The sequence below is a fragment of the Ruditapes philippinarum genome, unplaced genomic scaffold (assembly GCF_026571515.1).
Source record: "Ruditapes philippinarum isolate M1 unplaced genomic scaffold, ASM2657151v2 ctg1662_1_1_1_1, whole genome shotgun sequence".
NCBI lineage: Eukaryota > Metazoa > Mollusca > Bivalvia > Venerida > Veneridae > Ruditapes > Ruditapes philippinarum.
Window position 1 is genome coordinate 81,888 of NW_026851696.1, and position 27,349 is coordinate 109,236.

The 27,349-nt window shown below is 32.3% G+C and overlaps 1 protein-coding gene across 2 annotated transcripts; it reads right to left on the reverse strand.

The window, feature by feature from the left end:
* Positions 1-9,165: 9,165 nt before the first annotated feature.
* Positions 9,166-18,081, reverse strand: LOC132737267 (uncharacterized). 2 transcript variants are annotated; one of them, XM_060724528.1, is made up of 5 exons: positions 17,402-18,080; positions 15,943-16,011; positions 11,006-11,092; positions 10,760-10,917; positions 9,166-10,367 (listed from the first exon to the last, which is right to left on the reverse strand). In XM_060724528.1, exons 1-5 carry the CDS (start codon positions 18,003-18,005, stop codon positions 9,498-9,500), a joined length of 1,788 nt encoding a protein of 595 aa, XP_060580511.1. In that variant the 5' UTR covers positions 18,006-18,080; the 3' UTR covers positions 9,166-9,497. The 2 variants fall into 2 exon arrangements, with proteins under 2 accessions (XP_060580511.1, XP_060580519.1); XM_060724536.1 differs by lacking the exon at positions 15,943-16,011 and having other exon boundaries at positions 17,402-18,081.
* Positions 18,082-27,349: the final 9,268 nt, after the last annotated feature.

Below are 27,349 nucleotides of genomic sequence, written 5' to 3' on the forward strand. Positions count from 1 at the left end.
ACATTACATACATTCGACAAACGAACTTTCATTTGTAAAAGTCAAGTCTGTTATTAACAAAATAGATAGATTACACATTTTGAAATGGACTGTAAGATTAATATCGAACGATGAAGCGACATCTGAAAATTTCATAAAAAGCAATTTCAAATAGAGATAGTCCAAAGACGAGCGATACGCTGGGTAAAACAGGATTACTCCCCTTTGTCATCAGTTACAGCCATGCAGAAAGATCTTGGCTGGCGTTCTCTCGAGCATCGCAGACTAGACTTTAGACTTATTATGTTTTTTAAAATTTACCATAACCTAGTAGCCATTAGCCTTCCCCACCTACATTAAAAACTCCATCTAGGCCTTACTAGACATATGCATCCCCTCTCTCTTAGGAAAATACAGGTTTACATCAGGGACTACCATAAGCTTCTCCCCCACTGTAATCACACTTTGGAACCAGCTCCCAAGGAACATTGTCACCCTGCCTGATCTTAGATCAATACAAACAGGCAGTGGTTAAGATACAGTATTAGTTGACTTGTTTGTTTTTTACTTTTAAATCTTTCTTTCACCCTTACTAATAAAAATATCTTAACAATGACTAAAAGTTTTCAATGTCTCTCACTGTCCTGATCATGTTCATTTTCAGGTTTTTACTTTCTCTCACACCTTTTACTAACACACCCGACGCGCACAATTTCCTGCCTATAACACTCGCGAGAGGGGTTGGCAGTACTCAGAGATAGATAGATAAATAGTTGTTCAGACTAAGATCAAACCAATTTATATTTTACATATGGGACGAATTTACCTGTAGCAATACAACTTGTAGTATCTATAGCTAGTTCAAAATGTTTGACTGGTGTGAGTAAATAATTTTTCATCTTTACATAAATACATCATCTCACGAAAAGTGTGAGATGAATTAATTCCAAACATTTTAAAAATATCAAACAGTTACACCGACGAATTTGCTTAAGAAAACAATTTGATAAATTGATTTTCTAAAGGCCAATACACCATTTGTTAACCTTTTACCCCATGAGCATAATGCGAAAAATGGCCGTTTTCATTGAAAGGCCTCTTGTTACAAGTTCCAACTGCTATAAAACTGTGTAAAATGCTTCAATACTGATGAACCTTGACACATATACTGACTGGTCCACAACATCTGTAAAAACATGCTCAATCTTAAATTTCCTGTTACCATGGCAACGGGGGGACGTCTCAAAATTGCGAAAAATCACTATTTTGCTTATTTTTTTTTCTATAAAAACTGAATTCAAAGTATTGCAACTTCTCAATGCAATGAGATAGAGAAAAAGGCCTTTCGGCGTGCGTTAATTACACCTAACGTTTAGATCGACCTGAGGCCAGTTTTAGCCTGCCGCATGTAAAAAATTTTCTTGGCGATGAGGGGTACCGCCCCCCTTCAAAACCCCCAAACTGGTAACCCCTGATGTATCACTTTGATGGGGAGCCGCGCCGAAAAAGTGGTCACTTTTTTCAACAACATTTCTCAAACGAAAAACAGTGTTTGGGGCCAAAATAGGACTTTTTTCACTGTTTGAGGCCTCAAAGGGGGGGGGGGGGCAAAAAGCCTTCAAATTACCCAAATCTAGATTTTCCATGTTAACACGTGGCCTTACGCCTAATTTTGGTTAAAAAATTGTTGTTTTGCGGCATTTTTTATTTTTTTAATTAATGATACACTGTATTTTAAGTATGCATCTTTACATGAAATATCTTAATCGTATATGTGCATCGTATATCTCGTTATTCATAAAAACTTGTACGTAAGAAAAATATTTTCAAAGTTTTACTAAGCAAACACAAACTTCATAAATTGCAACGTATAAAAGTAATGAAAAGTACTTAATGCTGCCTGTTTCTGGATGAAGTAAATCCTCTTTCTGCATTTCGCATCATCATTCATTGTTTTTTTTAATACTTTTTTACCATAACCACCTACTTTCAAATGCATAGATGCTATCCTTATGGTAGACATCACCGTAGGGAACGTGTTACAGTATCGCGTTTTCCGGTTACAGTTAAGAATTTTCAAGATGATCATTTGTTGGGAGGACAGGTAGGAGATTTTTATTCCGGTCCATACTACAAGCAGTTTAGTTTTAAAAGATGTTTTTGTGCTTTGCTTGTAAGGAACAGAATCCGGTATCTAGTCATATATTTCTTCAGACTCTGCACCGCAGATTTATCGCGTTAGGACTAACGTTTTGTAGATTTACTTTATCTAGGCATGCATAAATTGTAGCAAATGTTGTCTTGATGTTTTACCCGGCGGAACAATTTAGATAAAATTTCAAAAATACATTCCTCATTTTCGGTCATGCCACTTATGTACTACTGTTATTGGTTATCATCTCGATATGGAAACTTTACATTATCAATGGAAAAACGATAATTGTACGTCATCCGTTGACGGTCTGGGAATAGGGATGACGAGACTCATAGCAAACAATCATCACACGTAGTTTGTAAAAGTTTAAGGACAGTTGTACAATGACAATAAAAAAAAATATTTCGAAAACACTGGTACTGACCTTTGTCTGTTGTAGAATAAAAAGCTTGAAGCTCGACACATTGTGTTTCCTGTAGACAAACGCGTTTGAGGAATGTTTAAAGAAAGTGTGCATCATTTCAATATATATTACAAAGAAATAACAAATATTCATGCAGTTTTTAAAAAATTGAAATTTTTCGGACTAAAACATAAAACATCGTGTTGTAACTAGTCACTCTTAAAGCTGCATGTCTAATAGAAAGATGGCCTAGTGGTCAACCTGTCTGCCTCGCAACCAAATGACCATGACTTTTTTGTGAATTTTGAACTCTTTTTCGTAATAAACTTGGATAGTATGTGCCGTTTCAATGTGTACATTACTTTCTCTGTTCTCTTTATAATATTTGACTTTTCAATACATTTATTTTCATCAAAAAGGATAAAAAGTTCGCTGCATAAACTAAATAACTAGAAAAAATATTGAAATATTACATGTATATGTTAAGTATACATGAATTGTGAATTATTATTAAACATTATTTCAGACATCAATTCAGTTGAGCACTAATGGCCAAAACAATGTCTCCATAATTCCAAGTCTTCGTTGAATTAATTTTGATCTGTACAGAATAATACGTACTGTCATTAGTGTTAAAGTTTAATTGAAAGTAATGCCAGAATAAGAAAAACTTCCACTATTATAAAGAAAGTTACTATTATTCTATAGTATTTTTTTCCTATCCTTGTCCGTGTCACAATTGTACAAAAAGTCCTATTGAGTTATTACAAGAAGATCTAATAGAGGGAAATAAAGAATCCCTGCAGAACGCACAAAACGACAAAAATCGTAAATGTTGCAAGCCCGGTTTGATTGAGCCTATTCATGGGCGGTAATGGAAAGTGCAAGTTACCGTTCACGACCTTAAGCTTAAGCAACACTTAACATTTAATCATAGTGCGGATAATAGCATCATGTTATTCATGCTTAAAGAGAAACAGTTACAAGATAAGTGTAATTCTCTGGTATAATTGTATACATTATAAATTATATTTTGTACTACTATATCAAATCTCATTCTGTTTTTTTTTTTTTAACTTTTTTATTCTTATAATTATTATATGCATTTGCTTATTAATAATAAAATGAATTGAATTGTCGAAAAACGACGACACTTGTAGCAACATTATGTCTGAATGATCAAGACAATGTTTATGAAATGATGCAGATGTGGTAGATATTAATACTAAGTGTGTTCATTAGCGAACAAAAATGATGAAAAACCTTGGAATTAGCCAAAAATCTAATCTTTCCATGTTAACGCGTGGCCTTTCATCTAATTTTGGTGAAAAGTTGTTGTGTTGTGGCACTTTATTATTTTTTGATTAACCTTTTACTTCATGAGCATATTGTAAAAAATTGCCGTTTTCATTGAAAAGCCTCCGGTTACAAGTTTAAACTGCTATGAAACTATGAAAAATGCTTATATACTGATGCAACTTGCTGGACCATGTTGTCTCTGTAACAGCATGCTCAATTTTAAATTTTCTGTTACCATGGCTACGGAGGGACGTCGCAAAATTACCAAAAATCACTATTTTGCTTTGTTGTTTTTTTTCAAAGTGCTGCAACTTCTCAATAGATTGAGATAGAGTAACGGGCTTTACAGCGTTGGTAAAACGTTGCCTTACGACCGATCTGAGGCAATTTCTAGCCTGTCACATGTCCAAAATATTCTTGGCGATGAGGGTGGCTGCCGCCCCCATTCAAACCCCCGAAACAGAAGGGGGCACCCGAAACAGAAGGGGGCACATCCCCCTTCTGGCAACCACTTGATGTACTTTTTTGATAGGGGTGTCGCCGAAAAAGTGATCACTTTTTTATTAACATTTCTCAAACGCAAAACAGTGTTTGGGGCCTAAATAGGGCATTTTTTCACTGTTTTGAGGCTCAAAAAGAGGGGGGGGGGGTCGAAAAGCCGTCAAAATACGTCTATATGAGGTAAAGGGTTAAGACCTCTTAAGCAATGAGTATCGAAATAAAAAAAATCTCAAATCGCTGACTGAAATTTGCATTATCTCATTCGTCACGAAAAAAATATTATCCTTTAAACCTTTTATTTTTTCAAAGCTCCTCCTGCTCTTTTAACCACCTGTTTTAATTTACAGTTTCCGTTGTATAAATTAAGGTGGACACATTCATTTGTTCAAAAACCCAATTGATGTGCCAATTTATCGCCAGAATTAGATTTTGACTTAAACACAATTGTCTCCCCCATCAAGAAATTCTTCTATCGAGGTAAAAAATTGTTTTGAACCTATATGTACAGCGTCTTTATCCGGGATTTAGATACAGAAAGAAATAAAACCTATTTATAACACGATATCAAATTAGCTACTAAATGATTGTTTGTATATATAAAATTTCTAAATTCAAAAAAGTATTTTTTTCTTTAGATTTTAGCATTTCAAATGTTGAATAATGTGTTAATGAAAGTTAACATTGAACAGTGAATTGAACCGTCACTCAAACGGAATAACGAACCTGTTAATTTAGTTGTTTTCAATTCAATCTGGTGTGTTCATATTCATTTGAAGCGATTTCGTGTAACAATACTTACTTGTGAAGATTTGAGAGACAAACTTCTCACAGCAAATTATTTTCTCATTTTCTTTTCCACAGTTTTTTTGAAACAATTTATCAACATAGCATCTAAATTGGTTTGTTCCGCGGGTCAATTCATCAACTACCGAATTAAATCAATTTAAGTGGCAAACAGTTTTCCTTTCAATCTTTGTAGGATTGTGTTTAACCCATTTAAACATTCACTTTTTAATTTCGTTCCATTAGAAATATACACATTTTTTTGAGAATATAAGTGCCTTTATGTCCCAGAAATGATATTAATTCTATTTCTCAAAATACGGTTAAGTGTTGGAATCTTGTTACAGTTTTGATCGTAATTATCATTTGCCATATACATGGACTTTAGTTTGCAACTATAGCTCTATTGGCAATCTTTATAATTATACTGAATTAATATTTTGTATAGAAGTAAAAATACTACTTTGTTCACATTAATTTAACTACCGTTTTGACACATTACTGCTCATTCAGCGCTACTTTCTTCACTTGTTAAACATCTAACATGCTCCGAGTCCATTATTCAAACTCTATTAAACACATGTTAGACATTTCTAAAGAATAAAAAATATATTGATTTCTGAGGCATAAAATTCAAATATTTAGGATTAAACGGAGATCTTATATATAAAAAAACCTATTTTTTTTTAAGTTACTCAGAGCAATAAATGACAACAACAAATATTGCATTCATGCCATAGTATGTCTCTATTTGCCTGTTTTAACAGAAATAAGTCATATTCCAATCAAATCAGGAGTGTGAAATGCCAGTATAGATATTATTGAAAAGCATCACAATATTAACTTAACATAACCATAGACGGAATAAGCAGTCTGTGTTCTGTAGCACCTATGCAAAGTCGTTAGATGATAGACCTACTTTTTGGGGCGTTTTCAAAGTTAATCCAGGGGTACAAAGTTGCAACATTTACATTTCACTCTATTGTGAACCGTTTTACTATAACGGTATAATCTTGTTTGTACCCCGATATCAGATTGTAAAACACCACATTTGACAAGTTACGAATTACACGTTCACATCCTGACAATATGCTCAAATGAAATGTTAATGATGCATTAATTTTTATTATAAAGAAAGTTAGTAAAACCATAAAAAACAAATGTACATATTTAGTAACTTCAAAGCAAGAGAAAATAAAACTTCGGAAAATTTGATAAAAAGTGTTCAAAGGCAAGCTAGGCATCACAAATCCGCATTTTTAAATTCTTTAGAAATGTCAAAACATAGAAACATAAATATGCCAAAGTGTCATCAAGAGCAGTAAAAATGAAACAAAGAAAATAACAGTCGATATTTGGTGATTGAATAGAAGTAAGTTTTTTTCTTTTTATTACTTTTGACATATAAGTTATTTATCAATTTCAGCTTTGCTTTTTTCTGAACAGCCTGACATTGTCAGCAAAAATAAAATTGAGGTACCACATCGGGAAAATCTTAAAAAAAGTAGTTTCGTCAATGAAAAGTGTGAAATTATATTTTGATAACTTAACTGTGAAATTTTACAACTTCCATATAAAATACAATTTTTTTACAATCATAATACACATTGCCAACTGATCTTAAAAAGCGACAGATAGTTCATATGAATGGCGAATGAATATATTTTTGGAAACGATAAAACACCAGAATATAACAAGTTTATGAGAAATAAACGTAAAAGTATTTCTTGGGAGTCATATGAATATTCATCTGCAAAGGGAATGGATGTTTCAATGGAACAGCATATGTCAATAATGATTGCACAAGATAGAAAATTGCCGGCTGTTTGAAAACAAATCACACATTTCAACAGTCTACAAATATATTCATTGCCTTGACAAAATTTATTGGCTCTGAGATATTTGTCTGGCGTGAAAATCGAACATAATTTCAAAATGTATTCAATTATTGCCGTTTCTATATAATAATGTATCACAAATTCAACAAATTCTGTTTCTCCTGAAGTATTGTCTTTTTTAACAAAGAAATTATACTTATATATATTCAGTCATCAATACTAAATAAATCAGAGCTGATATTAATATCATCTTTACCCCTTGTCTTATTTGTTTAAATGAAATTGATACCTGCTTTCATTAATCCCGGACCCGGAGTTTCTTTCACTTGATACCCTCCGTTCTTTGTGGACTTTTTACCATAATAATTCTCCATGTCACATGATACTTGGAAGATTTAATCACGGCAAATGATTTATATTATTTGATGGAGAATTAAACCAATTTGCTTGTTGGCATAACTATGAGAATTGTATATAATTATAAACATATTGTTTCTATTTTTGTATTTGTTTTGTACCATTATTGACGTAAACAATTAATATAAGAACACCCATATAGAAGACCAACCTGACGTAAGCATCACTTTTACTTGCTTAAACATTGAAAGAAACGGTTGTTTATGTTTCGTGCATTCATTCTTGCGTATGCAAATACTTAATTGCATACAAACACCCCTTCTATTTATCATGTCGTTTTGAAACAAAACAAATCGTAGTTTTGCAGTATGTTTGACAGGAAAAATTTAATAATTGTTTTCTACGATTTTACAAATTGTACTGGATTGAAGTATTAAATGGCACACAAAAAGAGCACATATTGCATATTAGTGTTTGCACACAATATTGACAAACTTAAATATAGCTTATGACTATAAAATTCGCTCGTTCCAGATATCAAGACTCCGAGGCGAAATCTCACTTAAAGTCATTTTAAAAAAAAGAAACAGAAAAAAATAAAATATATAAAAAACAATTGTGTTATCTCGTCACAAGTATATTTAATTTTAAAAAATTAGGCATTTAAAAATCATAACCAGCACGTTTACCAACATAAAATTTAGCAAAAGCGTTTTAACATTTTTTATAGTTCTTTTTGCAGTTTCATTAATGTTAAAAGATATTACGGGTTCTGTATACTTTATATATAAAAACCTTAAACTTAAAACAAGATTTATTTAAGCATGCGTTTTCTTTATACATGAATAAATCATTTACATTTGTACAACATTCAAACACTTTTTACCTGCTGTTCCTGATAAGCATTTTTCTTTTCATTTGCGAGAGTTGTAAACGGTTTGTATAATCTTTGATCTTCATTATCACTTGAAAGTCTAAACATACGTATTAAAATAGTACACTAGTCATTTTTTGTATATAGGCAAAGTCTCAGGTGAAACATAAGCAAAACATTAAGTTAAACATATTTATCTTTTGAAAACAAATTAAAGTTACCAATGTGTAGTCATGAAATAAAATGTATTCCTGATCTGATTAAGAGATGTGATTGCATTGGCCAGTTTCAATGTTGAAAAATCGCTTTTTAAAGATATCATGGGTTAAACAACGGTAAAACAGAAATAAACTTCTAAAAAGGGAAACCGTTGGCAGCAATTTACACTTTTATAAAAGATACAAATTGCAGGCTCTTTTAATCGGAAATAACAAAAAACAACCCTAGGGTCTCTATACACCAGCTTAAAGCACAGGTTATTGTACCGTCTTTAATCTTTTGATTCTTTTGTGAAAATTATATTGTTAGTTCGGAAACAAAGGTACACAGTTTCTTATTCAGTCACTCTCAAATAAAATTATATACTGATATCTGACAATATCTTATATCAACAACAAACATGTGTTTCAAATTGGATTTTATTTGATTGGTATTATAACTGTTAACACTTTGAAAATAAAGACATTGATACACAGTAGCACTAATCTATTCAATGATATGAACATGAACTGATATAAAATACGTTTCGGTACCTTAATGCTTTCTCATACATCAATATGAAGCATACAAATGAATAAATCTCGCTCACAATATCATCCTGATTGTGTATTATCTTTATTCAGATGTCGTATCTATCAATAACTTACACATTCATATATTTTCTATAAGAAAGTCTTATATATGCGACGCTAAATTATTTCATTTCTCAGAATAAACATGAACTCAGGTGTGTCGATGTTTGTCGGCGTTTTGTAAGTGTTTTTTTTTTGTCGACCATTTGTCGCGTCAATCTTTTGACTTGTTGATCTAATGTCCCATCAGCATTTTGTATGTCGGCGTTTTGTCTGTAGGCTTTTTGTTGTACTTCTATTGGAAGACTTCTAATAATTACAGGCACTTCTTAGATTATGTAATTCTTTACAGTGTTGAATTTGAAAATTATTCAATGTTTAATATACAAATAACAATAGAGCATTCAATAAAAATAATTAGTGATACATGAATTGTTTGATTGTCAACAATCATACTTCCACATTTCAAACCTTTAACACCATAAAAATTTATAGAATTTGTACAATTATTATTTAATTAACACATGTGGAATTCTTTACCAGTTAAGGATTTAAGCTGTTCTAAACCCTTGTCAAGTCTAACCGTAGTATATGAACCCTTTTTGTTAATATTTTCTCCAATAACCATTGAAATTAACTGGACCTCTTCTCCATATTTATCCGGATTTTCGGCACACACTATCGCCCCACTATCGCCTGCTTTACAAAAAGCATTTCCTCCATGCCTATCTTCTACAATAATGTGGTTCTCATCCAAATTGTCGTTTTGGACTGCAATTTGTTCCGGAATAGTAATTGTGCCAAGACCTAGTTCGGTTGAAGCTCCTTTAATATGAACGTTTAAACCTCTTAGATTGTCAGCATCGTAGAAACATTGCTTTCCTGGAACAAGGACCTTCTCTTCAGTAATGTAACTAGGATCAACTGATATTTCTCTTTTTAATGATGCAGCGGCGATATCGAGGTATTGCTTATCAGTCGTTTCTTCCTTTACTTCTTTCATAACCTTTCCAATATATGTTTGTTCGTCATTTGCGATGTACAGCTTCCTGTCAAAACTACCTTTTACAACATGTCTTGATAGGATTGCCCAGGTTCGCTCAGACTCTTCCGAGGAGGTTGTAGCGAATCCGCCAAGTGTCCCGCTAATACATTTACCCTTTTCATATTCAATTTTTACTTTTTTGCCAACATGACAGGTTAAGTATTTCTGTATCCCCGAAGAGACTATAGCGTATCTTTTAATGTTGTATTCTTCCATTATACGTTCGATGTTTGTTTTAAGCTCGTCTGAAATCGGATAGCTGGTTATATTAACCTGGAGAGTACTGCATCGATATCCAATGCTTTCTATGAAATTACTTTGCTCCTGAAGTTTGTGCAATATCTGTAAAACAAAACAAAGTGTTTAACTAGGATAAACATCTTTCGCTAAAGTCATAACAATCAAACGTAAAGTATTTGGACAAGACTGTTTATATCTATATTACAGTATAGTTCATAAATGTAATGTTCATACTATGTTCATTTCATTTATGTACAGGTCGACGGATTTGGATACTGAAATTGCAGTTCTTAAATGAAGTTAGCTATTTTGACATGGCTCCCTGAATCATAAAGAAATGTGCATCGGGGTCCCGCGTGACTTTATCGGTTATTGCATCTTTTCTTCTCCGTCTTTTATGTCTGTCAATGCATTTTTATACATGGGATATCAATTATTAATAGTGTTTTGTTATAGTGAGTTTATCGTTACCATTCAAAAAGTATTAAACCAACCGTTTTATCAATCTTGTACAACTTGTCAGCAAAATAAGGTTTTTCGTCTTCAGGAAGAACACTCCTGTTGAATGTACCAACGAATTCGTCATGAAGACGTTCAATTTGATTTATGTCTGTTTCTGGAATATCTGTTGGTATTTGACTCTGTTCTGAAACTTAAAACAAACAATTTCTAAGCATGTTGTTGCTGTAAACATAAAATTTAATTTCGAGAATTTCAATTTCCTTCTTAGATTCACATACCTCTTCCAATGTTTGCATCATACAAACGTTCTTTCCTGTTTTTGGCGGGGCCAAGTCGATTTGAACATCTGTTTGAAGTATCTTTGGCTGAAAACATACATAAAGATGATTGAGGTACTTAAAAGGACTCCACCAAAATTTGAAAGCCTAAAAGCATAACATTTGAATTTCTTGCAAAAATGAGCTGAGGCACTTTAAACAGAAATATATGGAAGGACAGTTAAGAAATATACTTTGAAATGAATTCAAAATCGTATTTTTATGCTTTTCATAGCCCGATTTGAGTGAAAAGTGTTTAAACGCTTTTCATTTTGGGTAATCTTTTCACAATTTGAATAAATGTTCCGGAAAATGAAGCACGCGAATGATCTTAAATTTTGCGCAAAGATCAGTGTTCCATCAAATGGTACATTTATCTGAAAAAAATATTTTTAGTCCCATTATGTCAAAAAAATCATTGGAGTCCCTTAAAAATGAACAGTTGATTTTTCAATACAATATATTAATTTTGAAACCATTTATTTTATGTTTGAAGTAACTTTTACATACCATGTACAAGACTGCGAAAGCTTGAAAGTATGAAATAAAATAAAATTTAAAAATTTAAATGCGTTATAACTAAAAAAGGCGTTATAACGTGAAATAAACGACGTTATTACGCAAAACAAAAGGCGTTGTAACGCGAACCAAAATGCCTTATAACACCAATTTAATACCATATACATTTGAATCAAATGGCTTGGTTACACAATCTGAATTAATTGCTCAAGATATATATAACAATATAGTTTTCCTTAACAAATTATATCATTCCATTTGCACACTTACGACGAATCTTTAGATATTTGTCAATATTATAGGTCCTTTAAGCCTTGGCGTAAATGTAGTTACTCTTTATTCACACATTTTTCGCTGGTCTTTTTGTCAATAGCCGCATAAGCAGAAAGGTCACGCAATTATACGCAGATAATTGAAAATGAAACGCACTTACATCTTGAGCAATAAATAAATCAGAATCAAATTACTGCAAAATCATTATTATTCGTGGGGCATGAATTTTCGTGGTTTTCGTGGGTAGGTCAATAAATAAATTTATCAACTTGTCTTATCAAACCTTTTCTTATCTTATTATGTGCGTCATATTTTCAAATATAGGTAAATAGATATCTCAGATATATACTGATATGTCTTGTATAATTAATAACCTGATAGTATCTTCTAATTGCGTGACTTAAGGTATTGGTAATTCATATTATGGTCAAAGTGTATCTTTATTATACATGTTATATAAAAGGTAAGCCTAAAAGGATATTTTTTTAAGATAAATACAAAAATTAGGAGACATTATCTTCTTTGTAAGTAGAATACTGTTCAAATTAGGGGGGAATATCTTAAAGGTGGGTGATAATTTACTCCGTCTTCGGTGAAGGTATTTCCTTACAAAATGTAAAATAAATCAGACTGTGGCATTAGGACGTATCCGTAGATAATTGAAAATGAAACGCACCTATATCTTGAGCAATAAATTAATCAAAATCAAATTACTGCAAAATCATTATTATTCGTGGGGCATGAATTTTCGTGGTTTTCGTGGGTAAGTCAATCCTCGAATTTAAGATCCAGCAATATTTTATTACACCATGTCTCTATTCTGTATATTAAAACATGCATCGGCGCTTTTCCGGCCGATTTTTTGGACAGATAATCAGATAAGTGGCAAGTTATATCTATAAATAGCTCAGGTTTACAATATGTAAGAAACTTGAGAGAAAAGTCGATTAGGCCCCCTATATGTCACAAATCTCGATCACATATCACATGTTTAACGAATTACATGCGACACAGATTGAAGAAATCGAAAACTAAATAATAATGATTTTAACGTAAATAATCCCACGTTTGAGTAGTTGAATATCCCAATAACCACAGAAGAAGTTCGTGAAGCAATAAGTCGTATGAATCGTAATAAAGCCTCGTGTCCTGTTGATAATTTACTTAATGAGTATTTTATAGAAACTGCAGACATACTTGCAGGGCATCTAACCGACTGTTTTATTAAGATATTTGATTCAGGTCTTTTTCCTAAAGCCTTGACATATGGTTATATCGTCCCAATTTATAAAAAGGGGGATGCTCAGTTCGGTTTTGGTCACGGTGCAAGTACAGTCGACGCGATTTTCGTTTTAAATTCGTTAATCGAATATTTTTTATCACAAAAGTAACGCCTTTATTGCGCTTTTATAGACCTAAAGAAGGCTTTTGATTCTGTGTACAGGAATGCTTTATGGTTTAAGCTCTGTAAGGTTGGTTTGGATGGAAAAATACTTAGAATATTCAAAGCAATGTACGCTACTAAGAAGTCATGTATAAAACATTGTAACACTTTTACAGAATTTTTCGATATTTCGCTAGGTTTGAAACAGGGCCTAAATAATTCGCCAATTTTATTTTCTCTGTTTTTAGAAGATATTGAACTATTTCTACAAGAAAATATTGATAGTGGTATTTCATTATTCGATTTGTGTTAAATTATTTTGCTTTTTGCAGACGATATGGCTGTTCTTGCTAAAACTCTTATGGATTTACAAAACAATTTAAATAAATTATATGAATATTGTATGAAATGGGGTTTAGAGGTGAATACAAATAAAACCAAAATAATGTTTTTTAGGAAAAGAGGGCCTTTAAAAGATAATGAAAATTGGTATTATAATGATATTCTAATAGAAATTGTGAAATATCTAGGCGTAGTTTTTAATTACAATGGGTCTTTTACACTTAATATCAATACGTTATTGGTAAAGGTTTAAAGGCAATGTCTGTTTTATTAAAGAGCATCAATAAATATGAGTTAACCCCTAGCATTGCGTTGCAGCTTTTTGACTCTTTTGTCGGTTCAGTGCTCAGCTATTCTAGTGCTGTTTGGGGATTTTCTAAATCAAAGGATATAGAGCGATTACATCTTAAATTCTGCAAATCTATATTAGGAGTGAAACAAAGTACTTGTACTGCAGAAATCTATAGCGAAATTGGTCGTTATCCATTATTTTGATTAAACGATGTGTGCAAATTATTACATACTGGCTTAAAATAATAAATAGCGATAATATCATTTTGAAAACTGCTATGTACGCTTCGTTTGAATTACATGAAAACAACAATCAATGTTGGGCTTCTAAAGTACATGGAATATTAAATGAGTACGGGTTTTCTGATGTTTGGAACAACCCATTTCAATACGAAGCCAAATATTTTGTTAAACTTTTTAAACAATGGATGATTGACTGCTTTTTACTAATCTGCTTCTAGCGATATTTCAAACAGTCCATTGTTAAGTAATATATAATTATGTACATTTGCATAACTCATTTGAAATGAAACTCAAATGACACTACCTGAAAATTCTCCATAACAGAACTTATAGAAATTGCATAGCAAGATTAAGATTATCGTCACATAAACTTCGGATTGAAACAAGTAGATATGGTGCTAATAGATTACCCCGAGAGGAACGCATATGTCAGCTTTGCGATAGTAATGAAATAGAAGATGAATTCCATTTAATATGTGTTTGTAATAGTTACTCTTATATACGTTCTCTTTACATTAAGCAATACTACTACAGAAGACCAAGTATGTTCAAATTGATTGAATTATTAAGTACTGAAAAGAAGTCTGAATTAATAGGTTTAGGTAAATATTTTTATTATGCTACAAAACATCGAATTGAACTACTAAATGTTATGTAAATCAATGTATAAATTTGTCTCTTTGTATTTAAAAGTGATATTGTTAAATCTTGAAATAACTTGATAATGTGTCTAGTATGAAACATTGTTAAATGGAATCTTATTACAGAATATGATTAAGTTTAAAATCCATTATTTTTATATCTTTAATAATGTAAACGCTTTATAATAGATAAGCTCACTTTATTACTAAATGGTGTTAACGTTCATTCTCCAAAAATATGTAAATTGAAAATTTGTGCTACAACTTTGTTCATGTACCATGATATCGTATTTGATTGTACTATATAAATGTGTGTAATATGACTATGTGCTGAATGCATACGTCAATAAATTATCTATCTATCTATCATAAACACATCACAGGGACTACTTGATCGTGCCAGAGAAAATACTTGAGATAATCGCGTAGATATGGGGCGATAAAATTGTCAGTTTGCACTTTTTAATTACCAATCTAATTGACTTTGTTATTAATGTTGTATTTTAAAAAACACAAAACAATATAAAATAATGATCATAACAACAGATGACTAGTTATTTATTTTGTTGCATCTTAACAAGTTTGTTAATGGTCCAGTTTACATGAATTTTTTTCTGTATTTGTATGACTTCAATTCCATAAACATAAAAAATGCGGCCGACTTTGTTATTTTTTTTTAGATCCGCACATACTCATGCCATTTACTCGAAATAATGTATATGCATATAGATTTACACAGTAGATGTGACGTTGCGTGTAGTTTTTTGTAAAACTGGCTGATTAAAACGTGGCAGTCGTGTCATATAAATTATGCGATGTTTACGCCGGCGAATTTTAGGGACAGGGTTCAATTGAGCTGCCTATCATGTCACATAAATGTGTTAATTGCAATAAATTATCGACAGTTACTATGTTATCTTTGAGATTCACCCAGAGGCAAGGATTAAATCTAATGACCAGCGTGGTGTGGTACGTAAAGATCTGTGCTTGCTGTTAATAAAATATGCGTGCCGATTTACATTAATACAATGTAATATTGTTCTTCATTGTTTACGTTACTAAACTATTTGATTTGCATTAATATAGTATTAAGCTATTAACGCCTTTTGTTTTGCGTTATAACGCCTTCTGGGTCGCGTTATAACGCATTTCCAATATTTAATTTTATTTCATTTGATACTTGAGAGAGACAGAAAAAAACATACTGCCCTGTCCTACTGATAATGCGCGTTGTTTCATCAATTTTATATTTCCAGAACCACGAAATATCTCTCCTTAAATAAAGAATTCAATATTATTAACATTTTGAAATATCATCGCTGTTTATTTTTGGTTTAGATTGCCTTATCATGTAATCACTCAATAATGTAACCAATATTTGGTTTCTTACTGCTAATGCCTATAATACATGTAGTTGCATTTTTATGTTTAAAATGTATCAGTCTATTATAACGTTGATAATATTTAATGTTAGACATAAAAAGAAGCCACGAGAGAAGGAAGTTGTTGGCAAATGCAAAATAGATGACCAAATATATTTATTTAGCAGATGATAGAATGGTCTACACTTAGATACTATCATTCATTGTATAAATTTCCATTTAAATCACTTAGAACGTAAACATTTTTTCAAATCAACTTTTTATATTGTTTCCAGTCCTGACATGTCTGAAAACCGTAGTATAAAAACAATCGTCAGTCAAGAACAAACAGGTTTTAGATAATGCCATTTACTGGTATAAAACCGGGATTTAAGTGTTTTCAGGTATGCTAGATCAAAAGCAAACGTACGGTAAGTGTATATAGTTTGATTTACGTATCATTACATATCTACCTATCTATAATGACACTTTACAATGATAATTGATATCTTTATTATTTGTCCCTATTTTTGTATGTATTGTCTCATGTTTAGGTAGAACGCGACACTTTGCGAACTTTCGAGTAGCGTCTTAAAAATTGGCATGCACAAAATTGACCATATTTCTGACTGGATTTCGTTGATTTAATTAGTTATTTTGACTAAGCATACATTTTAAAGGACGTTTAAAGAACAAAATCAAAAATTTATTTCAGGAATCTTTTAATAAGCCGCTTTAAAGCCGAAAATTGCGGCTAAACTGAACGTCAAATTTTACACAAAATTAAAAATTTTCTTTCCATTAATCGAACAATTTTCGGCGTAAAACAATAAATTTTATATCTGCTTAAAGGGAAAAATACTTTCCATCGAATGCTGTAGGATTTAAGATATTTTGTCCGCCAATGGGGTGAAAATACCAGAAAAAAGTTGCCAACGACGTCATGTTCATAAACGGGTTTTGATGGTCAACTTTGACGTCGTTTGTAAAAAAATTGGCTGAAACAACAATTGAAATAAAATCAAAAAAATCCAATCAGAAATATGGTCAATTTTGTGCATGCCAATTTTTAAGACGCTACTCGAAAGTTCGCAAAGTGTCGCGTTCTACCTTAAGTCTGTTTTTGTCCAAGAAATGATGCTATTAAATCTTAATGAAAATCGTGTCAGTTCAAACATAATTTCGATTCTGGAAAGATTTATTATTCTTTGACGTATTTTTCTGTATTATAATAAAAAAACCTGCTCATAAAACATTAAAAATATACTAATAATACTTGAAGAAACAAAGCTTCAAAACATACCTTTGGTCTTTTGTTCTGTTTCTGATACACCAGGTTCTCCAGAACTTATACCAGTAAGTAAAAAAATCAAATTGTCGCAGGCATCCCTCATTCCTGTCAAGGCATATCTTTCTAAATGCTTTGTCAGTACTGGACTTATATTTTCTTCTAGGCACAAGTCGATGTTTCCAAAACCAAGTAATATTTCTGACAATATATTCTTTCCTTTGATGTCCTTCAATAACAAAAAAGTGCTTACAGGCAAGTCTTTAAGCAATTTCAAATTGTCATATGTCAAAGTATCTCCACCAATTAAAAGTAAAAAACACTTGTCTTCTGTTAAAGTAAGTCTTTCTCTGAAATTTCTGCCGATATATATCCTTTTAATAGTGTCAAGATGTCTTGGAACAACTAATTCTATGCCTGGAAAATGATTTTTTGAATTAACTGATTTACAAAACAAGAGACGGATATTGTCATCATTTACCGCGTTTAGTGTACAGTTGTCTAATTTATACTTTCTCATCAATACATTATATCGCTCAGCCAAATTATTTCTTCTGTTCAGCATGTACTGATACCGCGGAAAACATTTCACTGGTACCCTAACGTCTATCACTTCCATAGTTCAAAACCGGTTTGAACAAATATCACAGTACAACCGATAGGTACAGAATATTATTTTAAATAAATCTTTACTTCATATCTATACAAAACATTACCTTACTATCAACTGCCATTGTCATAGTAACCAAATATGGTGACATGTGGTTTGTAATCTCATTTAATTGTACCTAAATCTTTTTTTACTGTACAATCTGTTTACATGGTTTATGTATATACTGTATAAGTTCTTATTTCAGCGGGCTTAATATTCTGCGATTTTTTGTTACGAAAAGAGGTTGTAAATTTCTGCGTATCTTCTGGGACATACGTACAATCTTATTTTCTTTCAAAACATATTGTTTAATTGATCCTATTGGTCAAACTTATATACGTCATAGAAAATCATTTAAATAACAAAGGAATAGTAAAGAGGAAAGGTTAAAAGACAGCGTTATTGTAAATCAGTAGTTGATTTACAATGTTACGGCATACTGCTGAAATTTAGAGTATTAGTATATATTTAGGATATAGGGATGATATACTATTAGGTAAATTTGTACACCTGTGACATAAACAGACAACATTTCAAGATTTGTTGATGTAAAATGGACATAACTTCCGGTTAAGATGCAGACGATTTATAATGGGTTTCATCGTAATTATCATGTATCGGTACATACACGTCATTAAAAAAAATCAACAACGTGCAATGACAACAATTAATTGTAATACTGAATGTGTATTTATATGAAGTGTGAAAAACAAACAATGGTAACATCGCACGTAGACACAAGATATTGTTCAAATACAAAGGGGTATGTATATTGCACCCGTCATATTTTACAACAAAAAAAATCAAGCTTAGGATGGGCGAAAATCATGCAAACATGATATTTATTTAAACAAAAAGGACAAGTAATGTAACTTTTTTTCTAATATTTTATTCATGACGGATACATAAAGACTTATCCAAAGTAGTCCAAAGCGCTACTAGTTGATTTAGAATCCGGGTCAGCTCGGCCCTAAAACGTACTCGGCCCCCGAGTCAGCTCGGCCCTATTCGAACTCGGCACGGGTCAACTCGGCCCACTTTTCAATTATAAATATTTAGGTTTGTGTTATAAATATTCATTATTTATTGTAATTATGGTAATTATTTATAATACATGGACTGACAGTTTCCGAACTAGCAGCAGAAAGGCTTTTCTTATCAGTAAAATTACAAGTAAAGATAACTGATAGCGTATCTCTCTCTGTTTTTATGACTCGTGGTAGGTTTAACTGTAAACTTAAATACCTTCAGTGTCAAAGAATGTGTTGAAATATATACTGAGAGAAAGCTAAGATTAACAGCCTTTAATTGATGTAATAAATTTTAAAAATCGGACTTTTAATCGCCCCAAAACTAGCGATAATAACGTTACTTTACAAACAAAATGCATCTAAGGAAACACATTTATAATAATCTTATCGAATCTGCAAGACAAATAAAAAAACATTTTTTTTTTTCTAAATATACTTTATTTCAGCAGGAGAACAATGTATAATTATATAATAATAAGATATTTCTTGTCATTCATTTACCTTAACAACATGCAAAGCAAAGTTTATACGTTTTATGTATTTTTGTTAAGTGGGCCGATTTGACCCGTGCCGAGTTGACCCGTGCCGAGTTGGTATAGGGCCGAGTTGACTCTTTTCCGTTGATTTCAATATCATAACGATTTTTTTTTAGTAAAACTTTACCTATTTGTATATAAAGTCTTGAAGCATATTTTGCAATATATTAAGGTCAATGGTAGGATATTACCTCATCGCACACATGCAAATGGCTCCCTCTTTTTGTCGACTCGAAGATATTTTTATTTTTCTAAGAAATTGTTAGAAAATCAAAAAAATATGTATCGTACCAACATTTGGCTTTTGTACTTGTACTCGTTTTTCTATCTAGTTTAAGTCTGAAAATGGGATAGATTTTGTTTTGGAGTCTGAATGAGAGCATTTAAGAAAAAAAACAACGTTATCCCAGTTTCAGGATGAACTAGGCAGTAAATCGAAACTAAATAATTTTAAAATAATATCAAACACTAAAGCCAGACTTTGGTGCGCTACATTATTGGGAGCATTTTGTAGGTGCGCGATTACGTAGTCCTACCTTTGAAGGTAGAGAAAGGAGAATGACCAAAAGTAAGTTTACAGATATTAAAGGCGTTCTACTGGATTATGATTAAAACCAATAAAAACTATTATAAGGTTATATTATTCATTGTTTACACACATCCTCTAAAGGTCGTAACATGTCTGTCTTTTTCAGATAGACTTGTTTTAACCAAACAAACATATTCCAATGAGCTTTTTCTTTTGAACGTACACATGCCCGGTTTGTATGATAGGTCCGGTCATGTAAAAATACCTACGTACTGTAACATGTACATGCAGTAAAGAAATAAAATCAATAAAATTGAAATTCAAAATATAGACGAATTTCATGAAAAAGAAGAAAATATAGAGACAAAATGTTAACGAAATAATTTTAATGAAATTCACTAAGAAATATTTTTAATATTTTTAAAGATCATGTACAGCTTATCAACGTTAAGGCAAATTTTAGAATCATTTCATCGCGTTATATTTCAAAGTAATAATCTAAACGGTTCTCCTGGCATTAAATTTCTCCGCGAACCCCGAAGCTTATGTTTGTCTAACATTCATGCTTTATAACAACTCTGAGGGCTTTTTATATTGAAATTCCAAAACTTGCCTATGTTGACATTATATATCAAATACTTGACATGGTTAAATTTCAAATTCAGCATTCTTAATTGTTTTTTAGAAGGAAGGGTGACTTTCAAGCTTCCTATATTGGAATACCTCAGGTTCTCCCAAGCACAAACGGGCATCTGAGTGGAACCAACTATAGCTTCCTGATATGAAAATATCAATAGACCCACATAGGTAAGCGGCAGGTGGTTTGGAGAAAAAACAAAGTACAAAATATTTCTTATCTATTAATTTAAAGCAAAATGATGATAAAACTGTTTACCTGTGTAACAGCGCTCTGTGTTCAAAACTGTCTTTGTGAATTATATCAAGTGCTTGCGATCGTTGTGTCAGCCATTGCTTAAGCGTGTGCAAGTTGGAAAGTTAATTAGTAAATTAGATTTCTTTCACATCGGGTGGCCCGAAAAAGTTTTTATTCACGTTTTGCTTCATATTTAGCTTGTTTGCACTCATGGTCAAACCATTTTTTACCCGTTTTGTGTATATACTTTTTCTTCATTCTTTTAAATGGCTCACAATGCTCTTGTATGATATGTTCTGTCTGTGAAATAATCTCAATGACACTTACATTTAGATCATATAACATTCTGTCAATTTGGTCAAATTTTCATCCATAGCACTCTCTGAAAGGTTATTTAAATAGACATCAGCATTATCTATGTTCATATTATACACCATTGAAGACTGATCTTCATTGCAGCATTGTGGTACAATTTATTACTGGTACCTAATTCTAAACTTAGGGGTAGGTGATCACTTTCGGTTCTATTTAAAACATCACGTTTACAAGCGATGCCAATCAAGCCTTTTGATAATATAAAGTAGACAATAGTACTACTTCCATTGCTGTTTATAAAGGTGAATCCATCACTGGAACCGTTTTGAAGACGCCCATTAGCTATATAACATAAATAAGTTTTACATAAAGTTAATAATTCCCGTCCAGACTGGTTAATAACTTTGTCAGCTCATCTACGATTCAGCATAATTTCAGAAGTAGCCATATCTCTCACTTCATGAAATTCTGGAATATTCTCGGAACAAAATATTAAATCATCAGCACTCCCTGTGCGAGCATTCAAATCAACATTCAACAAAAGCTCAAAGTCCATGTAATTATTCTCAACAAATATGTTTTCTAATTGTTGTTAACCAGATATACTGACATAATCATAAAAGGGGAATTATGAGGTTGAATATATAAAGTTACATAAAGCATATCAGTATCCAGTGAAAATAATGTTTTGTCAATGATAAGAACAATGCCATATTGAAATCTGGAAACAAAGTGATCCCTCGGAAGCTTAAGTCACAACAAAATTACATAGGAATTGCAGACTTGGTTTGATTGAGTCTGTACATGAGGGATAATGAACAAGTGCAACATCCCTCACGCCCCATAGCACCGGCTTGAGCGGTAATCAATTCTCAACACTTAATAGTGCTGGCATCAATGATCCCGAAGGACCAGAAAAAGATAACAACACTGAAGTGAAGTACGGGGCAACTTTTTACAGCTGCCACACAGCACTTGACACCTGCTGTTGTGAAGTATAAAAATCTTGAAACAAAGTGATCCCTCGGAAGCATTAATCACAACAAAATAACATAAGAATTGCAGACTCGGTTTGATTGAGTGAAGTCTTCTTTCACACGTTTAACTGCATTAGCAATGCTTGCTTTGACAAACACTGTTACTTCACCTATAGTCTTCCATCAAAAGAAGATTTCTTTTCATTTAATGAAAACATAATATGGTTACAGAAATAGCTTTCACAATAACTCGTATCTACATCCCAAGTTTCTTGCAAAGAAATAAAATCATACGAATGCAGCATTTCAGCAATATCAAAGTGTGTGTAACTTATTACGTAATCCTTCTATGTTCCATGTCAATAAATTTGAGTTTATCCTGTGTGGGGGCCTCCGCCACTATCCTATTTACCCATACTAAAGCGCCAGCTGCATTAATGGTTTGCCATGTCGTCGTCCTTGTCTAAAGACTCGAAAAGAAAGTTATTGTCCTTCTTTTACATGGTCGTCATTACATATGATGCTTAAATTTCCATTTTAAAATATCTAGACTGACCTTTATTTTTGAGAGATTTTAGTTGCTGCCTTTGCATATAATTTTATGTTAAATTATTGGAAATTCTAATACCATCCATCCTTAACATATCTCGAAATCTTAAAAGTTTGAATTTATCATCACTATCATGGAAATGTGCGATTACCATACGTTCACTTCATTTGCACCCACTCTCCTTGCTCGCTTGATAGAATTGATATTCAAATTTTCAGATGGATCTAAAATGTTAAACACCTTTTCTTGTACTAACTCTTTTAGGGGCAATTCATTATTTTCATTTTCTGGTAGTCGGAAAATGTCACAATTAATATCATCATGAAATGATAGTTCTTTTAAGTCATTATTAACTGTATTATACTCATATCGTAGTGCATTTAGTTCTTCATCAAAAATCTCCAGTTTAGTATCGAAGTGGTCCTGTCGCTTTTCAATCATGCCCATTTGTTTCCTTATTGTATAAATATCATCTTTCAAACAAGACAGCTCAGATTTAATTTCCACAATATCCTTTGATACCATTTTTTAAATCAGTTTTGACTTCCTGTATAGCATTGAGTATCAGTTGCGTATCCACCGAAGTTCCTGGTCAAGGATTTAGTTACACATCAGATGATAGCATAAGCAGCCTGCTTAATAGTAGTTAATGTACATTCCACCACTCATTTTACTCACGGTGGACAATATACATGTAGCACTTTGCTCTATGGAACGCCGTTACTGTCTTATGTAATCAAAGTTTTTGTTATTTTGTGAAACGATAATATTATTTTGTCGTTTGAGCGTGTTAACACGTGCAATTTACATCATGTCTTGTCAAAAGAACATGCTGACTTGTACAAACAACATTTTAACTTGTCAAATGATTATGATGACATGTGCAGACAACATCCTCACTTGTCAAAGTATCGTGATGACTTGTGCTAACAACATGTTAACTTGTCAAAGTATAATGATGACTTGTGCAAACGCCATGTTAACTTGTCAAAATATAATGATGACTTGTGCAAACGACATGTTAACTTGTCGAATTATCGTGATGACATGTGCAAACAGCATGTTAACTTGTCAAAGTATCATGATGACTTGTGCAAACAGCATGTTAACATGTCAAATTACCATGATGACTTGTGAAGACAACATGTGAACTTGTCAAAGAATCGTGATGACTTCTGCAAATGACATGTTATCTTGTATCATGCTGACATGTCAAAACGTACTGTTAACTTGTCAAAGTACTATGATAACTTGTGCAAATAGCATGCTAACATGTCAAAATTCCATGATGACATGTGTAAACAGCATGTTAACTTGTCAAATTATCATTATGACATGTGCATACAGCATGTTTACTTGTCCAAGTATCATGATGACTTGTGAAAGAGACATGTTAACTTGTCCAAGTGTAATGATGACTTGTGCAAATGCCATGTTAACTTGTCAAAATTTCATGATGACATGTGCAAACAGTATGTTAACTTGTCAAACCATCGTGATAACATGTGCAAACAACATGCTAACTTGTCCAAGTATCATGGTGACTTGTGAAAGAGACATGTTAACTTGTCAAAATTTCATGATGACAAGTGCAAACAACATGTTAACTTGTCAAGGTATCGTGATGACTTGTGCAAATGCCATGTTATCTTGTCAAATTATCATGATGACTTGTACAAACAACATGTTAATTTATCAAAGAATCGTGATGACTTGTGCAAAACACATGTTAACTTGTTAAGGTATTATGAGCATGTCATCACGATAATTCGACAAGTTAACATGCTGTTTGCACATGTCATCATGACATTTTGACAAGTTAACATGTCGTTTGCACAAGTCATCATGTTATTTTGACAAGTTAACATGTCGCTTGCACAAGTCATCATGATACTTTGACAAGTTAACATGTTGTCTGCACATGTCATAATGATTATTTGACAAGTTAACATGCTGTTTGGACAAGTCAGCATTGTCTGTAGACAAGATATGATGTAAATTGCACATGTTAATATGCTTAAATGACAAAATAATATCCTCATTTCAGAAGATAGCAAAAATATTGATAGCATAAGACAGTCACGGCGTTCCATAATGCTCCATATATGGTCTGTCATGATATTGTAAAGATGTATCAGCATAATTGTCTATTATATATTTATGCCCTTGGACTATACTGTATAATAACAAAATTGACATCATTAATACAATGTTGCATGCTTAACGTCTTAAATGTGCATCAGTCCCTGTAGTGCAACTATTGTACTTTGTTACGTTTATTACGTTTACATACTCTATGCCTATGCTTGGTTAAGAACACCCCTATTCTGGCACGGTATACTTCTATATCTATAGCCACTGCTTAAACTGACAGTCCAAACTAGCAGTCAAAACAGATTTGAATAATGTTCATTTACAGCTGTATACACACAATTGGTTAATACTGTCTTTACACTACCTTTACTGTTATGCCTTTACTGTTATACTGTAAACTACTGATGTTCCAGGTACGGAATGCCGTTAGGGCCATCGCCTATGAATGTGTTGATCTAAAACGCGATAGTCGATAGTACGATGGTGAAAACGCGAAAGCAAGATGATGAAAAACGCGATAGTACGATGATGAAATCGCGAAAGTACGATACTACGATAATGAAAACGCGATAAACTATCGTGTTTTCATCATCGTAGTATCGTACTTTGGCGTTTTCATCATTGTGTTTTTGCATTTTCATCATCGTAGTTTCGTGATTTCGCGTTTTCACCCTCGTACTATCGACTATCGCGTTTCAGATCAACACATTCATAGGCAATGGCCCTAATGGCATTCCGTATCCAGGTGATTACACATTCCACCTTGTAGTATATAGACTTGATTTACACAAAAAGTTTAAGAGCTTCTAAGTCAGAAAAAGATTATTTTACACTTTAAATTTATTTCCAATAAGAAAACCAAATAAATCCCCAACAATGAGAACAGTTTATAAATACTTTTAGTCCATTTATGTATTTTTATAACACCTTTTTATCAGAGCACATTATTAAACCATGTTATGCCTCACAAGGTCAAGGACATGTTAGACGTATACATATACTTTTTTCGGTAGCCATTTTCCTAATTAAAGCTGCATTTTAACAGTTACATACATGATTTTTCTGATGGCAACAAATTTGTCCACTGAAGCTGTCATAGATATATTGGATCAGCTTTTTTTGTCTTGCTCAAGATTTGTAACCAGTTTATGAATTGGCTGATATCGAAATCGAAGGGTTCTGCGGTGCCAAATTCACCAACTGATCAACTTCACAGGGTTAAATGGCCTGTTAAAAGATGAGAATGTGTAACTCTATTGTGTCATGTTTAAAATATAAGAAAAAACACCTGATCATGATGGTTTATAAAAAGAAAGAAAGAGCAGCAAGTTCAGTCAGGAGTTAATATCGTTTGTTCCAATTTGATTTCCATTCAGATGATATATGATTTCTTACTAAAAGGTTAAAATCACTATACAGTAAATGTTGGAGTTTTTTAGTTTCGAAAGCCAAACTTGTCATTTCCATGTACTCCTTAGTGGACTGGGATCCAACATAATTTCACTGCCTTGGTTTTTAATATATCATGAAATCAAAACAAGAGCTTCATTGTCATAATATTATCAAGTTTTCTTATTTTGATTGATTTTAAATAGCACGGAGAGATAATCTGAAAAAGTTACAAATTATTATGCTGTGACATGTTTGACAAAGGTTAATCAATAGCTTTTGTTTCAGCAGTAAATATAGATACATTATTAGGTAGTCTCATTCACGATTAAATTTGGACGACTAATTTGAACTTCAGGAGAATTTAAGTCCTCAGAGAAACATCTTCAACATTTCGAAGAATATACTTTGGGTCTTCTTTAAGTTTTTCTAAACTATCTTTTACACGAAGGGGATAGCTCCCTTTAGTTTGTTACAAATATTGTCACTGTGATTTGGTTTAAATATAACTTTTCTAGCAGGACTTTTACAAGTTGATGATACCCTAGCTGCATATTGAACAGAAAGCTTTTTTTATCAGAAATTGAACCACGTATTACTTTAAAGTTTCTATCAGCAAGAAAGGTACAAATAAAAGAGTGGATGTCTACTACTTAAAAGGACACACGGGCAAAATTTTCATTTCCGTGTTTTAAATTTTTCATTAATTATTTTGTAAATGTCTTTTTCGCCTTATTAAGACTAAATAGTGGTTCCCTAACGTGACCCACGTGGGTCAGGTTGGGGCGTTTAGATTTCACAAAAGTTGTCAAAGTACACTCTGGAAACGTTAGAGAACATGTCAAATGAATGACTTAGACTTGATTCAATCATTAAAATACAATATAATTATGTTATCGTAACGTCAAGGATTTGTTTAAGTCACATGACTTGTTTTAAAACAACTCGATGATTCTGTTGGCGTCTAAGTTTTGTTCAATATAAACAAATATATTTACGCTTAAAACACACAATAT

What these genes read in the sequence shown, in the direction of transcription:
- LOC132737267 (XM_060724528.1), bottom strand. Translation starts at nt 18,005, where the DNA reads ATGGAAGTGATAGACGTTAGGGTACCAGTGAAATGTTTTCCGCGGTAT. An exon ending in AACAGAACAAAAGACCAAAG is followed by an intron (nt 16,012 to 17,401) that starts GTATGTTTTGAA and finishes TCTTTATTTAAG; the next exon opens with GAGAGATATTTCGTGGTTCT. An exon ending in ATTATCAGTAGGACAGGGCA is followed by an intron (nt 11,093 to 15,942) that starts GTATGTTTTTTT and finishes GTATGTTTTCAG; the next exon opens with CCAAAGATACTTCAAACAGA.